Source organism: Hyaena hyaena, unplaced genomic scaffold (genome assembly GCF_003009895.1).
Source record: "Hyaena hyaena isolate Hyena2069 unplaced genomic scaffold, ASM300989v1 scaffold_14, whole genome shotgun sequence".
Taxonomy (NCBI): domain Eukaryota; kingdom Metazoa; phylum Chordata; class Mammalia; order Carnivora; family Hyaenidae; genus Hyaena; species Hyaena hyaena.
The window spans coordinates 6,469,128-6,486,600 of NW_024080646.1; the positions used below are offsets into that span (position 1 = coordinate 6,469,128).

At 35.1% G+C, this 17,473-nt stretch overlaps 1 protein-coding gene across 4 annotated transcripts in view; it reads right to left on the bottom strand.

Annotated features, from left to right (window-relative positions):
- Positions 1-7,874: 7,874 nt before the first annotated feature.
- Positions 7,875-17,473, bottom strand: part of YES1 (YES proto-oncogene 1, Src family tyrosine kinase) — a 77,267-nt gene continuing 67,668 nt past the window's right edge. For all 4 annotated transcript variants that reach the window (XM_039218251.1, XM_039218267.1, XM_039218259.1 and 1 more), the window contains exons 9-12: positions 16,501-16,577; positions 15,000-15,153; positions 12,351-12,482; positions 7,875-11,036 (exon numbers count right to left, since the gene is read on the bottom strand). In XM_039218251.1, coding sequence (XP_039074182.1) covers positions 10,828-11,036; positions 12,351-12,482; positions 15,000-15,153; positions 16,501-16,577 — 572 coding nt within the window. In that variant the 3' untranslated portion in view covers positions 7,875-10,827. The remainder of the gene's footprint in view (positions 11,037-12,350; positions 12,483-14,999; positions 15,154-16,500; positions 16,578-17,473) is intronic.

Genomic DNA, 17,473 nt, shown 5'->3' on the forward strand with positions numbered 1-17,473 from the left:
TTCCCTGTCCTGCTCTACCCACTTTTGTTTTATTTTGCTGTTTGGGTGCGGCTGGAATATATGCTCAGTTCACTTTTTCGGAATGGGTCTGCTGGCCTGGTTAATAAATTCTGAGTACTTTGTATTCTGAAGATGCCTTTGTTTTTCTTTAGAATTTGAATACTGGTTTTATTGCATAAAAAAGTCTTAGTTCAAATTAATACTTTTTAAAGTAGTGTTAAGTCCCATTCTTTAAAGAATAAGCTGGGGTTTCCCCCTCCCCCCACCTCTAGAAAAATGTTTGGATTTTCTCCTTACCTTTATGGCTATAAGTATGAAGAAGGGTGTGTGGGTGGTGTTGGTTAAGCATCTGACTTCAGCTCAGGTCATGATGTCAAGGTTCGTAGATTTGAGCTCTGTGTGGGGGTTCTGTGCTGACAGCTCAGAGCCTGGAGCCTGCTTCAGATTCTGTGTGTCTCCCTCTCTCTCTGTCCTTCCCCTGCTCACGCTCTCTCTCTCCCTCAAAAATAAGTTAAAATTTTTTTTTAATTTAAAAAAATCACTGTGTTTAGGATTAATTTAAAAAATCAATTCTGTTCTACAGTTGAGGGATTCTTTCAACCAGAAGCAATATATTTCTCTGGAAAAATTTTCTCTGTTTCTTTCATTAGTTCTTCCTCTTCATTCTTTTGTTTTCTTCATCTGGAACTTAATTGGACTGATATTGAACTTATGAATCTACTATCCATTTTTTAATAACATTTTTTACTCTGTTCTTTTGTGAATTCTGGGCATATACTTTGGCTTAATATTCCAACTCAGATTTGATCTTCAACTGTGTTCCCTTCTTTTATTCACCCCAATTTCTTTTCCCCTTGGTTTTAGATTTTTTTCTTCACTTTTAAATTTCCAAATTTTCTTTTCATAGCACAGGTGTCCTCTCTTATCAGCAAGGACATATTCCAAGACCCCCCAGAGGATACCTAAAACCACATTTAGTACCGAACTTTATATATACTACATACAGACACACATACCTTATGATAAAGTTTAATTTACAAATTAGGCACAGTAAGAGATGAACAATAATTAGTAATAGAATTGTATCAATATATTAAAGTTATGTGAATGTGGTCTCAAAAAATCTTTTTTACTGTACTCACTCTTCTTGTGATGCTGTGAGATGATAAAACATCTACATGATGACATCAAGTGAGGTGAATGACTAGTCATTTTTGCAGTATGTTAGGCTATTGACCATCTGAGGATTCATCAGGATGATCTGCTTCCAGTCAGCAGGTTGACCACAGGTGACTGAAATCAGGGAAAACAAAACCAGAGATAAGGAGACTAGTGTACCTTCACCCTCTCTGAAAAATTGGATGCCATACCTTCTCAAAACAAAGTTTTCATTAGTTTCCTCCACTAAGTTTGGTTCCTCAAGTGTTAGTTCACGGTTGCGGTTTCTTCTTTATGGTGCTGGTTTTCTTCACGTAAGTGTTCATATGTCCATAATTTTTTTTAATGCCCTTTAATATGTGTTGCTGAGAGCCACATTTTGCCTTTCTATAAAGCTCGTACTTGAAGACCTGTCTCTGGTAGTTGCAGAGGAGTGAGACATGTGACTACACAGGTATGTAAGTAGCTTTCCTTCTACGTGAGGTGGCTTCTGTCCCTTCTGAGCTTTCAGAGTCACATTCAGAGCTGGATGCCAGGGAGAAATAACAGAATAAAATGCTCCATTTTGTTTTCCTTGTGGTGATCAGGGTTTACTTTAGGATCTGCTTGCTTTCATCACCAGCCCTAGATTTCATCTAGAACTCTCCCAAGGCAAACTGTGAACTTTGGAAAACTTTTAGTACTATTATCAGCTTATTATACTAGCCAGGCCTCAAGCCATTCCAAATGTTGCCCTCTAATTAATGACCCTTAAAAAAAAAATCACCATAACTAATAGCCCCATTACTTCTAGGAGAAATAAAGTAACAAGGACAGGATTTATATTACCATCTTATACAGCTCAAAAATGAGTTCAAATACGTGGAAGAAAGGACTTCAGACATTGGACCACAGGGAGAACAAATCAGATCTTGGAGAAAAGAGAAACAAAGCACCCTATAATCATACCAGCTCATTGTCTACAGGCTACAGCACAAAGGGGGAGACCCAAACAGAGTCCTGCAGTGTTGCTGAGCTGGAGAGACAAATATTAGTGCTTATGTATATTAGAGGAGGCCAATGTAGCTATAGTCTGAGAGGCAGAGAACAGAAGGACCCCTTCTAATCTTTGGCTGAGTACTGATATGCACATGAATGAGAGAAAACTACTCAAATTTGAGAAAGAGCCACTATAAAGGAACAGGCAAGAAAATTACTGTGGTTACACAGGGTTAGGAATAGTACTTGTTCCTGATGGAAAAAATTTGGCAATAATACATGCAACATTAGGTAGAATCCTCAGAACGGTAGAGATAAAATCTTCTAAGACTAAAGATTACTCTCAATCTAACAGAGCTTTAACGTAAACCTTTAATGTAATGTAAACCAACTGATTCCAAATAAGAATAGACAAAAACAATCTCTAGAGGTTGCACAGGGATTAGAATAATTCCTGTCCCCACCAGCCAGAGTAGAAAGTGCCCATGACATCAACATTCAACATTACTGGAAAGAATATTAACTCCAGGAACCCAAAACTACAATTTATAGCAACCAACCAAAATTCCTGAGCATAATATAAAAGTAGGAACATATAGTTAATAGGAGTAAGTTTAATAGAAACAGATACAATAGTCCTAATAGCCAGATAAAAACACTAAGATGAAAAAGGAAAATGTAAACATAATGAAGTATAAAAGGTATAAAAAAAAAAAAACCCAAAAACTATGAACCCACTGAATTAAGAAATCTCAAAGAATCCCAAGTAGAATTACCTTTAAGAAAGTTATACAAGGGGCACCTGGATGGCTCAATAGGTTAAGTGTGTGACTTCAGCTCAGGTCATGATTTTGCAGTTTGTGGGTTTAAGCCCTGCATCGGGCTTTGAGCAGACAGCATGGAGCCTGCTTGGGATTCTTTCTCCTTCACTCTTTCTGCCCCTCCCCCATTCATGCTGACTCTGAAATAAACTTAAAAAAACGATCAACCAAGAATTCTTAACTAAAACATATTTCAAAAAGGAAGTCAAGCAGAAACTTTTAAATGCAATGCTTTTAGATCTGTGCAAGAAGAAATATTAAAAGAAGCTCTTCAAGGAGAAGGGAGATGATACCAGATGGAAATTTTTCTGTAGCCAAAGGAAGATTACCGGGGGATAAATGGAGACACTTAATAATGATAAAATGGTCAATTTATCACGAAGCACAACAATCCTAAATATATATGCACCTAAAAAGAGCTTCATGATACAAAAAAAAAAAAGAACTAAAAGGAAAAATAGAAAAGTCTACAATTATAGTTGAGGATTCCAACATTCCTCTCAGTAACTGACAAAAATAACAGATAGAAAAGCAATATGAGTTAAGATTAAGCAATATTATCAATCCACTTGACCAAATTGACACTTACTGAAAACTGCAGCTAACAAAACCAAGATGTGTAATATTTTCAAGTACTCACAGAACATTCATTAAGGTAGAATATTTTTGGCGACCAAACAGAATTTTAAATTTTTTTTTTTTTTCTGAGAGAGACAGCAGGGAAGTAAGCAGGGGAGGGGCAGAGAGAGAGGGAGATACAGAATCTGAAACAGGCTCCAGGCTCTGAGCTGGCTGTCAGCACAGAGCCCAGTGCTGGGCTCGAACCCATGAACCACGACCTGAGCCAAAGTCAGATGCTTAACCAACTGAGCCACCCACGTGCTGCTACAAAACAGAATTTTAATACAGTTAATACATTTAAGAAGTTTGAAATTATACAAAGTATGTTCTTTGACCAAAACAGAAATAAACTATAATAAAAGAAAAATATCTAGAAAATGTCCATATATGTTAACAATTAAACAGCACATATAGGAAAATTTACTGCATTAAATGCTCAGATCAAAAAAGACGAAAAATTTCAAATCAATCTAAGCTTCCATCTTAAAAAAAAAAAAAAACCTAGAAAAAGAAGAGGAACTATATCACAAAAATAACAAAGTAAATAAAATCCAGTTAGTAAGGATCAGAAATCAATGAAATAGAACACACTGATGTGTGTACACATAGCAAACCAATGAAACAAAATGCTGGTTCTTTGAGAAGAATCATTAAAACCAAAAAACCACTAGCTAATGAGAAAAAGGGGGAAGACACCAATTACCAAGATCAGGGAGATTATCCATACAGATCCTACAAACATTAAAATGATAATAAGGGAAGATTCTGAACAAACACTAAAGCTCATCCAAGAAGAAATAATCAACAAAATGAAAAGGCAACCTACCAAAAGGAAGAAAATATTTGCAAGTCATATATTTGATAAGGGATTAAAAATCAAAACATATAAAGAAATCCTATAACTTAATAACAATATAAAAACCCCACAAATAATTCAATTAAAATAGGTAGAAGATCTGAATAGATGCTTTTCCCCAAAGATACACAGATAGCCAATAAATACATGAAAAGATGGTGTTCAACATCACTAATCATCAAGGAAATGCAAATCAAAACCACGACGACATATCAACTTACAACTGATAGCATAGCTATTATGAAGAAGACAAGAAGCAACAAGTATTTGCAAGGATGTGGAGCAAAGGGAACCCTTATATACTGTTGGTGGGACTATAAACTGGTACAGCCACTATGGAAAGCAGTATGGAGGTTCCTCAAAAAATTAAAAATAGATTTACCATATGATCTAGCAATTACACTTCTGGGTATTTATTTGAAGAAAACAAAAGCATTAACAGAAAAAAGTATATGCATCCCCATGTTTGTTGCAGCATTAAAAACTCCTTCTAGGGGCACCTGGGTGGCTCAGTCTGTTGGGTGTCTCACTTCTGCTCAGGTCATGATCTCATTGTTCATGAGTTCAGCCCTGTCGGGCTCTGTGCTGGCAGCTCAGAGCCTGAAGCCTGCTTCGGATTCTGTGTCTCCCTTTCTCTGTCTATGCCTTGCTCATGCTCTTTCTCTCTCAAAAATAAACAAAAAATAATTTTAAAAACATTTATTCAATTTTGAGAGAGAGTATGTGAGCAGGGGAGGGGCAAAGAGAGGGGGACAGAAGATGTGAAGCAGCTCTGAGCTGACATCAGTGAACTAAATGCAGTGCTCAAACTCACAAACTCTAAGATAATGACCTCAGCCAAAGATGGCGCTCAACTGACTTAGCTACCCAGGTGCCCCTCATTGCAACATCTAGAATAGCTAAGATGTGGAAACAACCTAAATGTCTATTGATGGATGAATAAATGTATATATTGAATGGGATGTCATTCTGTCATAAAAAGGAATGAATTTTTTCCAGTTGAGACAACAGGGATGGGCCCTGAGAGTATTATGCTAAGTGAAATAAGGTAAAGTTAAATACTGTGTGATCTTATTTATATACAGAATATAAAAATAAATAAATAAACCATGTTCACAGATACAGGGAACTTGTGGTTACCAGAGGTGGGGGATGGAAGTGGGTGAAGAGTCTGTAATACACAGCTTGGCATCTATATTAGTACCATACTGCATATTTGACAGTTGCTAAAGAGATCTTCAAAGTTCTCATCAGAAGAAAAAAAAAAATTCTGTAACTATGGTGACAGATGTTAATTGTGATCATTTCACAATATATACATGTATCAAATCATTATAATGCACATCTGAAATTAACATAATGTTGTATGTCAACTGTACCTCAATTTAAAAAATTTAGTTATGTTCTCTCTGGTTAATATCTTATTGTAGTTTTACATTTAATATTGTATGTTGTTACTGTTACCAAATGTTACTATTTTGCACAAACTGTTAACATTCAATATTGTATGTTGGTACTGTTACCAAAAATGTTACTATTTTGTACAAACTGTGGCTTTAAGGTTATAAAGTAAGTTTCCTATTTTGTACTATACAGTTAGTAGTATGAGGAATATCGGTCAGGGTCTCAAGTGGAAAGTGGAAACAGCACACTCAAATTAAGATGAACCAAGGATATTTACAAAGTGGCAGGCTGAAGAGGGAATCACAAGATTAATGCAGTAACCAAAATAAGCAGCACGATACTCCTAAGACATAAAAAGATAAGGTGTGGGGTTATCACTCTCTAAAATGCCATGTTGAAAGGATCCTTTGATCAAAGGATATAGCCAGCACAATCAATCTCACTCAGGTAGAGGATATTGGGAAATTATTATCTTGACCTTTTAGGTTTCCTCCCATCTTTTGCTAGAGCTCCTTACAGGTTTACCCCAATAAGAATCCATAATGAGGGGACCCAATGACAGAGTACAAGCTGGCCTTCCAGCAGAGTGGATGTGGTGTGGAAGGGCAAACAGGTGCTGCCAGGTACGTGTTGCTTATTTTAATCAGAAGTACTCCCGTCTGTACTGACAAAACAAACATTAATTAATCAGGACTGTGGCTGCTGGTGACAGAAACTAAACTTTTTTTTTTTTTAAATGTTTTATTTATTTCTAGGAGAGAGAGAGAGACGGCGTGAGCAGGGGAGTGTCAGAGAGAGAGGGAGTCACAGACGGAAACAGGCTCCAGGCTCTGAGCTGGCAGTCAGCACAGAGCCCGACGCGGGGCTCGAACCCACGAACCGCGAGATCAAGACCTAAGCGAAAGTCGGACGCTTAACCGACTAAGCCACCCAGGCGCCCCAAAAACTAAACTTTTTAAACAACAACAAAAAAAAAGTTGGAAAAACTAGGGAAAGGGCTGGAGAAGAGATGAATTTACGGAAACAAATGCTACTGATGTATAACCTTCCTCCTCTACGTGCTGGTTTCTTTTGTAACAAAGTGGGGACTTGGTCTCCAGGAGCACTGGGGTGGCATCTCTAGAGCAGTATAATGAGACAAGATGAGACTCAGCTTCCAACTGCTCAGAGAAAAGTCTTAGAGAGAAGAACTTTACTAAGAGATATTACGATCTGCATAAATGGGCTAGGGAGACTGATTTGAAAGATGTTACTTCTCACCAAATTATAAGCATAATGTAACACTAACCTAATTTTTTGGAAATATAAAAAATAAAATCTAAACTTCATCAAGAATTTGCCAAGATACCAAGATTTAAAAAAAAAAAAAGGAATAGCAAAGGTAACTTATTCAATTATTAAAATGCATTATCAAGTGATTAGAAATTAAAGGAGTTATGTTGACGGAAGAATGGCAAGTTAACTGAACAAAACAGATGTGGTAGGTATGTGCATAATAAAGGACCCAAATGAAAGGGATGGGAACAGATTTAACCATTAAATGGTGCTGGGAAAATTAACTATATAGGACAAAATCATGCCAGATCCTTAAGTCACATCTTAGACCCAAATAACTTCCAAGTCAATTAAAGAGAAATGTAAAAAAGAAAAGCATAAAATATGATAGGTGAGATGAATATTTAATCTTGGGATGTAAAGGATTTTTTAAGCATAGATTTTACAACATACATAATGTACAACTCAAATGTGAAAAAATTACATGCAAAATTGAAAGACAGACTAGAAAAACAATCTTAAACTGAAGAACTATTACTATACTATATAAAAATATTTAATGAAAGAAACAGCAAACTAGAAAAACAATCTTAAACTGAAGAACTATTACTTTACTGTATAAAAATATTTAATAAATGTTCACTAAATGATGTTTGTTGATTAAATATTACTGTTCTGAAATTAGAGAAAAACAAAGCTAATTATTTTGGATAACAAAAGATAATATTACCTTATTGAAAATAAACGCTTTACATTGGCCATTCATAATTTAGTATAATTTTATTTTCATTATACCTATAAAGGAAGAGTAAAATACACACAGAAGTAAGACTCACATATTTCTCATTTTTAGAAAATCAAGTCCTTTAGGGTCAAAGTGGTCATTTTATTTTCTATCCTTCACACAGGTTCACTGTGAATAGCTTCACTCAGATTACTTAGGTTTTGTTGTACGATACATTAACTGGTATAATTAAAAAAAAAAAAAAACTTGTGAAAAAGTCACTCACTTGACATGGAAAATTAAAGAGATAGAATGAGTTCTAAAATGATCTGAATTTAATAAAGAATTCATTTAACTCTACTCAAGAGTTGTAACTGAACACTTTTTTTCTAATGGGAAGAACAAATTCAGAATATGCTTTAAATACCAATTTAAAAAAACACAGAAAATATGAATAGTGGCTAAAAAGATAAGTGGGTACATTCAATGAAAATTTTTATTTCAATTATCCACAAAATGATATTATAATACCTTATAAAAATATTAAGTTGTAGGCTACCATTATTCATTTAAAAAGTGTGCTAGGAGGTTGTTTCTGCCAACATCCTTTTCTGGTGAGGGTTAAGTTCCACAATAAGACACTGAAGATGAAAAGCTGCTGGAAAAAAAAATCTTCAAATGTACAAAGTTGTTTTATTTTTCTTGGCAATTTAAAAATACATAACCATTTAAACTGAATACACATTAAGTTAGTGTTTTATTTCCTTACTATACAATTGATATTATAAGGAACTGCTCCATTTAGTTAAAACCTAATGAATACCATCAACTTTTCCTGACTTATTATTCTGAACACAATTAGTACATAATTGTTATCTTCTTTAAAAAGCTTAGAAAAATTATAATATCATAGTTCACATAAAGCCCTTTAAAAATCTGATGTCCCCGGTTGTAGATGTTCAAGGTAAATGACAGCAGTCTCTTCTTAAGAAGACCCTCTTGGAAGAGGAATTCAATACTAAACAGGTTACGTAAACATTAGAAACCTCCACAATTTTTAGTACCAGAACTGTTACCAACTTGCATGAAGCTCATTTGTCACATTTTAAAATGGTCTGAATTTCAACAGTTACCATGGCACACAATTTTAAACGTAATGATTAAATCAGTTAAGTGATGGCAGTTAAAACCAGCTAGGGGCTACTGGGTTTTCAAGGTTACCGTGGAGCTGGCAGATAGGAGTTGTGATCAGGTCAAGTAAAACACAACAAAGCTCACTCTTCTCACTGTTTAAAGATTCAACCATTTTTTTAAAATGAATGTTGATAAGGAGAAAAAAAAGAATTCTAAAATATGGGAACCTGATGTATTGCATTAAAAGTGTGACTATAAACGAGAATATTTTAAAACACAATACCAAAACAAAAACAAAAATACCAGACTTTAATTCATCAGATTCAATTCCTTTGCTAGACACTTAAACCAATAATGCTGCTATTCAAATTCATATTTTGGAGTTTCTTTTTGAGTCAATCATACAATTCTTGAGTTTTATTTCTACATTTTGAATGGAAAAAACTGTCCCCCCTTTCACCACTGTTGTTATTCTCAATAAGTTCCCCTCCCCAAGTCAACTAAATTCTAAAAGGGAAGAGAAGATCACTATTAAGTATATTTAAAAAGTTAATGCAGATTTAAACATGGATTTGAAAACTGGAGTTCTAAAATGTTCGCATAAAAGCTGTTATCATTGGAATTAGCGGGAAGCCTTAAATTAGCTATTTGAGGCTGTAACACTCATTTAGTGTTTGTTAAGAAAGATTAGTTTTAATCATACCTTGTAACTCTTAAAATCTCAGAAAACAGAGAATTGAAGAGCTGTGAGTGCCAGCAAAGCAATTTTGTCACTCCTTAATATTAAGTATAACATCCCATCTGTAAAATTTTCACATTTTCTTTTCTCATATTTCTTTTAAATATTTTCCTCTCTGTCAATCTATTTTCAGTAAGAGCAAAAGTGCATTCCAGTCCCTGATCTAGTGATATTTCATATTTGTGGCACCCATCACTGTAAGTACATATCAGAAATCTCTCACAGTACCAGTCTATTTTTTAAAAAGGACTGTTTATATGCTAGGTCTTATTTTTTCATGCTATCTAAAGATTAAAAGCTTTCCCCTTGGATTGGACAGTATGACTTCAATTATATGTTGCCTTAAAAAAAAAATCAATGCAACATTATAAAAAATTAACTCACTTCCTAGTTACCATCATTATTCTAAACTGAGCTATTCAGAAAATGATTAAAGTAAAAATCTTCTATTTTCCAGTTCCGTGAGTATTAACATAGTGCATTACATTTTCAAATGCCACTACTGTGGTCTAACATTTCATCAAGTTTTAGATGCTGTTTATATTCCTTTTTGTTTCTAAAAATCTGGCCCATTTCCATGCAAAAGAAAGCAGGTACTAAGACTGCATAGTAACAGTTCAACTTAGAAAAAACTTGTGAGAACAATGAATGCAAGAAATCTTTAAAAAGTGGAATGGAATTGTTTGGTCCCATGAAGTTCCTTAAGTTTAGATTTTATTATGGTAGAAGTGTTTTTATCTCCCAAGTTTTGTCTATAATGATACATAATTTTCTCTTAACAATTCTGAGTTTGGGAAATAAAAGAAAGGAAGTGGTTTATAAAGAAGTAGCCCTGATGCTCTTCACTGTTACATTATCACTCACACTCTCATCAATATCATAACTATACTTCTTTGGACCCTGAAATAAGTTGGAAGATTCATCATTGGTACTTCAGAGTTTAAAACTTGAAAAAAAAAAAAGTGGTTTGTGCAACCATATCTGGAATTCCAGTTTACCATTAAAAACATGCAGAATGAAAACGACTTTCTTCTTTTGATTCCTGTAGGTAAAGTAAGGAAGTCTACACAAGTTCTTTATATTTTGGCAGATTTAGGCATACAAAAGGCTATGTGGATTATAAATTTTCTCCTGGCTGGTATTGTGGCTCTGTAGCAGTGAAGTAGTCTTCCAAGAAGGACTGAATATATTCAAATGTTGGTCTTTCATCAGGGTCCTTCTTCCAACAAAGATTCATCAATTCATGTAGGGATTCTGGGCAGCCCTGAGGGCAAGGCATTCTGTATCCTCGTTCCACCTGTTCTAGCACTTCACGGTTTACCATACCTAACACAGAAGATTCAAACATTAAAAAGAGGGATCCCAAACTCCACTTCAAAGCAAAACAGAACATATCCCCTAGCCACTAACTGATTCAAGGTATAGTAATTTTATTTAGCGAAGATTCTTTCAAAAATGAAATAAAGTAAATTTTAAACGTCAAGTATATCAAGAAGATGGTAGAAAATGCAAGCCTGTTCCAACAGGTCTAATTTTGCCAGCACTGGTGGTGGTGAGCATAGCTGCCTTCCAACAGGTCTAATTTTTTTCATTCCACCTAAAATCTTACTTTAACACTAATGCCTTCAAAAGCCAATCCCATTTGATTAATGAGAATTTATTTTTTTTAATGTTTTATTTTTGAGAGAGAGAGAGAGAGAGAGACAGGGGAGGGTCAGAGAGAGAGGGAGACACAGAATCTGAAGACAGGCTCCAGGCTCTGAGCTAGCCGTCAGCACAGGGCCCGATGTGGGGCTCGAACCCATGAACCATGAGATCATCACCTGAGCTGAAGTTGGACGCTGAACTGACTGAGCCATCCAGGCGCTCCTGAGTAATGAGAATTTAGAGTGCTACTTTAAAGTACCCCATACTTTCAGATATTAAGTTAACAAAAAGCAAATTTGGGTTAATGAGGGATATGGTGGCAAGATAAGGTCTAAAAGAACTTCCAAACAGAAATTCAGAAGAACCAAAGTTCTAGTCCTGATTTTGCCAAACATATTAACCATGTAACTATATCAATGCACTTCCCTGAAAGTTTCCTTATCTATTATCACGAGTTTGCCTTTCTTCAAGTTATTATACACATTTATCTTCTTGTATTCCTTTGCAATCCTGCCCCCATCAGTAGCTCACCCTGTGTTATGATAGGCTAAGCATACCCTCAATTATTGGAGGTGTGGGAGTGGTGTTAGGGTAATGACTCAGGATATTTAAGATATACTTATTATCTGAGAGAACAGTAGAGAAAAGGCCCTTTTGGAAAATGTCCTAACAGAGAAAGATGAGGTGAATGTGGGTGCAACTTATTCATTTGCCCAATCTCAAGGATTGTGATTCCCATAGGATGCTGTCCATCCAATGCCAAAATAAAGAGGGAGACAAGAAAGGGACGGAGGGAAAGGACAAAAGAAGGAGTGGGGAAGAGAGGGGGTGAGAAAGAGAAGGGAGAAAAGAAAGAAATAAATGCCTTTAATGCATTTCTGGCCCATATATATATATATTTTATATTATATATATATATATATTTTTTTTTTCCTAATAAACTTTAGTTAAGTACGTTGGCATAACCAAGACCTAAATGAAATGCCAACTTACCTGGATATGGCACTCTGCCTTTTGTTACCAGTTCTGTCTGTAGAATCCCAAATGACCATACATCAGATTTTATCGTAAACCGACCATACAGTGCAGCCTCAGGAGCTGTCCATTTGATTGGAAATTTTGCACCTAAAAAAACATTGACAGTCTTGCTTAAGTAAATTGTTTAAAAATCTTCTTGTGTAAATACAGCATAAGCAGGGCTAATCTTCTGTCAATATCTTTACTGTGTCATCAGTGTCAAATTCTTCAAAAGTACAAAATACGTGGGAAGAAATTCTTGTAAAATTTACATTAAAGTAAATAACATTTCCTCCTGGTAAGATAAAGCAATAACATAAAAATGAGAAATGTTGGCGGGGTTAGAATGTTCAAGAAAATAGAGGTAGAAACTCTAACAAGCAACTAAGAACATAATTATAGGATCTATTACTTTTAAGGAAGTCTAGCACCTAGTAGCTATAGCTAAATGTTGATGAGGGCATATTTTGTTGAGTTCTAATTTTAAAAGACTGTGTTAATTTATTCAGATATTTACTCAGATATCAGAGTATGCTTTTTATGCACAAGACATTTGCTAATCATTATGGGAGACCTAAAAACACAGGCTTTGTGAATCTTAGCCACTTCTGAGTGGAAATAAGATTACAGGTGTCTTATATATCTATGTATATATTCAACGTTGTAAAATAGTTCTTCAGATATTCAGAAAAAAGGAAGATTAATTTTCACTAGCAGTCACAAAAAATTTCATTTAAAAAGTAGCAGCGAAGTTAATCTTTAAAGAATGGTTAGAATTCTTATAGGTAAGAATTACAGAAGAAGAAAATATTCTAGCTGGAGGGAACTGCACAAAGGTATAGAGGCTGAAAAGAAAGCCTTATGTTGAAGGCAGGGTTTCTTAACCTAGCACAACTGGCATTTGGGGCTGGTTAAGTCTGGTGGGGGACTGGCTTGTACACTGTAAGATGTTTACCAATAATTCTGGCCTCTACTCACTAGATGCCAGTAGCAGTCTCCTGGCTGTAACAACCAAAAATGTCTCAACACATTCCCAAAAGTCCCCTGGGGAAATAATATCACCCCTGGTTGAGAACCTTGTTTAAGGCAACAGTTCCCAGTGGTTTGTGCACTAACATGGTCACTGATAAAAAGTCACAGTCTGATTAAAAAAAAGAGAGAGAGAGGAAGAAAGAAAAAGGATCATGTATCAATTCACAAAGCTAAAATTATTTATAGGAATGTCCTTTATTCTGAGATTCTCCTTCCTACCTGTATAGTATTAACATGCTCTTTCTTTCATGAAATAATAGTTGATAGCTGAGAAAGGTTTTTTTCTGGTATGTTTATTAAATAAATACTATATTGTATTGCAATAGTTTGTTTACAGTTTGGTCTTAGACATTAGGCAGTAAGCTCCTCGATAGCAGAAATCATGCCCTCTTACATCCATGCCCTCATGATTATCATAAACATTTGCTGAAAGTAAGCTGAGATGAGGTAAGCGGTGTCCTTCTGTCCAGGACAAACATTTGTTGAAGGTAAGCTGGCACTAGAGGGTAGCAGATGTGGCACACCGAGGCACCCTTCTTTGTAGGCATGGAGGGTCACTGAAGGTTTCAAGCCGGACTGCTAACCTATACAGTGGTTTGTGTTGGACCTTACTCAATCTCTGCCTATTAAAGCTATTCTTTCTCTAAAGCCGTGCTCTTGAGCCATCGCCTCTGGGAAGTCCTTCCTGTTCTTTCTTTTCCCATAGTACTTTCCATATACTCTCTTGACATTAGTCACACAATAACTTGCTTTATAGTTATTTATGTATATGTCTACTTAGACTATTAAAATATGAACTCCCATTTACTGAGCATCTACTATGTTATGTAATGTCAGGCACAATACTTTCACTGAAGTTTCATGACAATCTTAAAAAGCAGGTATTACCTGCTTCTTCAGAAGTACGGAGTCTGAAACATAGTCAAAAAGTTTAGATAACTTAGTTGAAATCTCTGGGCAATAAGATACAGAATTGGTATTCAAAAACCCACACTTTCCATTTGCATCTGCTGTATGTTCATTAAGTATGTACTGAATGACAGTTTAGAAAGACAGACACAAAATAGAAGAATCAACTTTATATTAATTTTTACAAGTTCTCTTCCCTCTATATAGTGTTACTCTTCCAAATGTTTTTATTTATCACAATGTTCTATATAATAATTATTGTAAATCTGGTGCAGAAATGGCTTCCAAGGCCTTTATAAAACTGTATGCCATTTCTCAATTTATTAACTTCAAAAACACCTCTTCTGATCCTTAATGTAGAAAAATATGGATGTTTCTGAAGCCTGTCAAAAAGGAATTTTAAAACGTTTATTTGTTGGCATGACAAAAGTAGTAAAAACAGGAGTGTACTGCTTGTTATATTTATAATGTAAAGAACACCAAGTCAAATTCTTTCCTGAGGGAAATAACATCAGAAAGTCATGGCATCATATATATAATTTTATGAATAAGATCAATGTTTCTATGACTCTTCTGAGCAGACCTAGAGCTATTCTTATTCTGCAAAATCCTGAATATTCGAAAGAATGGTAAGAAAACCCATTGAACATTAGGTTACAAGCATTTATTAAAAAGTAATTTTACCTTGTCTTGCTGTATATTCATTGTCTTCAATTAACCGTGCTAAACCAAAATCTGCTATTTTGCACACAAGATTTTCTCCTACAAGAATATTAGCAGCTCGAAGATCTCGATGAATATAATTCATTCTTTCAATATATGCCATACCATCAGCAATCTTGGAAAGGAAAAGAAAAAAAAAGATGTATGACAGAAAGAGAGGGAGAGGGGGAGTGAGAAAAGGGAGAGCAGGAGAATAAACAAGAGATGCATGTGGCCCCCAAAACCTAAAGCATTCATCTGGGCCTTACAAAAAGGTGTGCTGACCCCTACTATCATGTCTAAGAGCCTTGAACACAGGACCCTGGACTAGGCTTAGCATATGCTAATGCCACACACAGTCAATTTCTTTGTATACTTTCTCTAAACTGTCAGATACTGTGGACATCTGGATGCTCACTGAGAAAGGAGTCTTATAACCAACATGTCCACTTGGGCCAATAAAGTCTTGAACACTCATCGCATAGCTGAATAGAAACTTTTCCCCCCACCAAAAATTTTTAATGTGTATTTATTTATTTTTGAGAGAGAGAAAGAGAGCAGGGGAGGGGCGGGAGTTGGGGGTGGGGAGAGAATCCCAAGCAGGCTCTGCGCTGTCAGTGCAGGGACCAATGCAGGGCTCAAACTCATGAACCGTGAGATCATGACCTGAGCTGAAATCAAGAGTCATGCTTAACCAACTGAGCCACCGAGGTGCCCCTGAATAGAAACTTCTAGTAGTTCTCACTCATTTTTAAAAAACTTCTAATAGTTCTCACTCATTTTTAAAAACAAAGACTCATGGGAATATAAGGCACAGCATAGAGAATATAGTCAATGCTGCTGTAATAGCATCCTAAGGTGACAGATGGCAGCTACCCTTGCGGTGAACACAGTATAAAGTACAGACTTTATTACTATGCTAAATACCTAAAACTAATGTAATATAGGGTTAACTTTAAAGAGAAAAAACTTTTTAAAATATATAAAATTGCTACCACATGGTAATAAAATTTAAAAATAAAATAAAAACAAAACTTCAGAAGAGTAAAACTATCCCATTTTAAAGTGAACACTGCCATCTTCATTCTTGTTTTTATATTATATAAAAAGTTCAGCACATCCTTTAGATTTCTAATATTTTCTTTGGAATAGCAATGACTCATCTTAAAATTTATCTGCTGAAATACAAATACATACAGATTTCATACTTGTAAATGCATATGTTTCTGAAAGGCCGTAAGACACAGGACAGCACTGTACTGAGAATTACATGCTTAGTTCTAATATTAGTAAGTTATATGCATGTTAGATACCACAGGCCTTCAGACACCATCTGTAACATAAATTAGACTACATTATCCCTAATGTTCCTTTCGACTCTAAAATTCCATGATTTCATTATATAAACAACAGTCTTCTACTAAGATTATATTGTTATGTACATTTTCAATTCAAATTGATACATGTACAGATAAACAAATACCTGAGCAGCCATATCAACCAGTTGTGGGAGCTTCAAATATTTTCCATCTCCTTCCTTCAGGAAATCCAATAAGCTCCCTGTAAGAGACAGAAAAATACTATGGAAAATAAATTTTAAATTAGGTCTGAAACAAATATTCCCCTATCTCCAAATACAAAACTTAAGCTTTTTATTCTTTAATATTTTTTGCAGCTTTGGATTTTCTGAATAATTATCTTTAATATTCTAGAAGAGCTCCCTAAACTGAAATTTTAAAACTTCTTGGAGAACATTTGGAAAATTTAATAATCTCACTAGATTGTAGGCATTTTCTTCCTTGTTTTGATCAAGATCAACAATCCCAATTTTGAAACAAAAAGCAGTATTTAGATACCTGTTTATGTATTTTTTAAAATATTTTGTTGATGTTTATGAGCACTGAGTGTTATGTGGAAACTAATTTGACAATAAACTATTTGTAAAAAAATAAAAAAATAAAATAAAATAAAAATATTTTGTTGATGTTTATTTATTTTTGAGAGAGAGACCAATGCACAAGTGGGGTAGGGGTAGAGAGAGAGGGAGACTCAGAATTCAGAGCAGGCTCCAGACTCTAACCCGTCAGCACAGGGAACACAGGGCTTGAAACCACGAACTATGAGATCATGACCAGAACTGAAGTCAGGCGCTTAACCGACTGAGTCACCTGGGTGCCCCTAGATTCCTGCATATTTTTAAGTCAATCTGAATCAAGAGTGCAGACTACTAGGAATATCCTGGGGTACTTAAAACCAGACCTAGGTGGCTGACTTGACATGGAACTGTTTGTCTAATGAACTCCTCTCACTTTTAGCTGAAGATAACATGAAAGAGCAAAGTACTACGAATAATAGCTGACAGAAAGGCTAGAAAAGTCTGGTTGCTATTCTTGTATTACTGGTTAAAAACCTACCATGTACCTGAATTTAATAATAAAAAAACCCAGATAAACCAA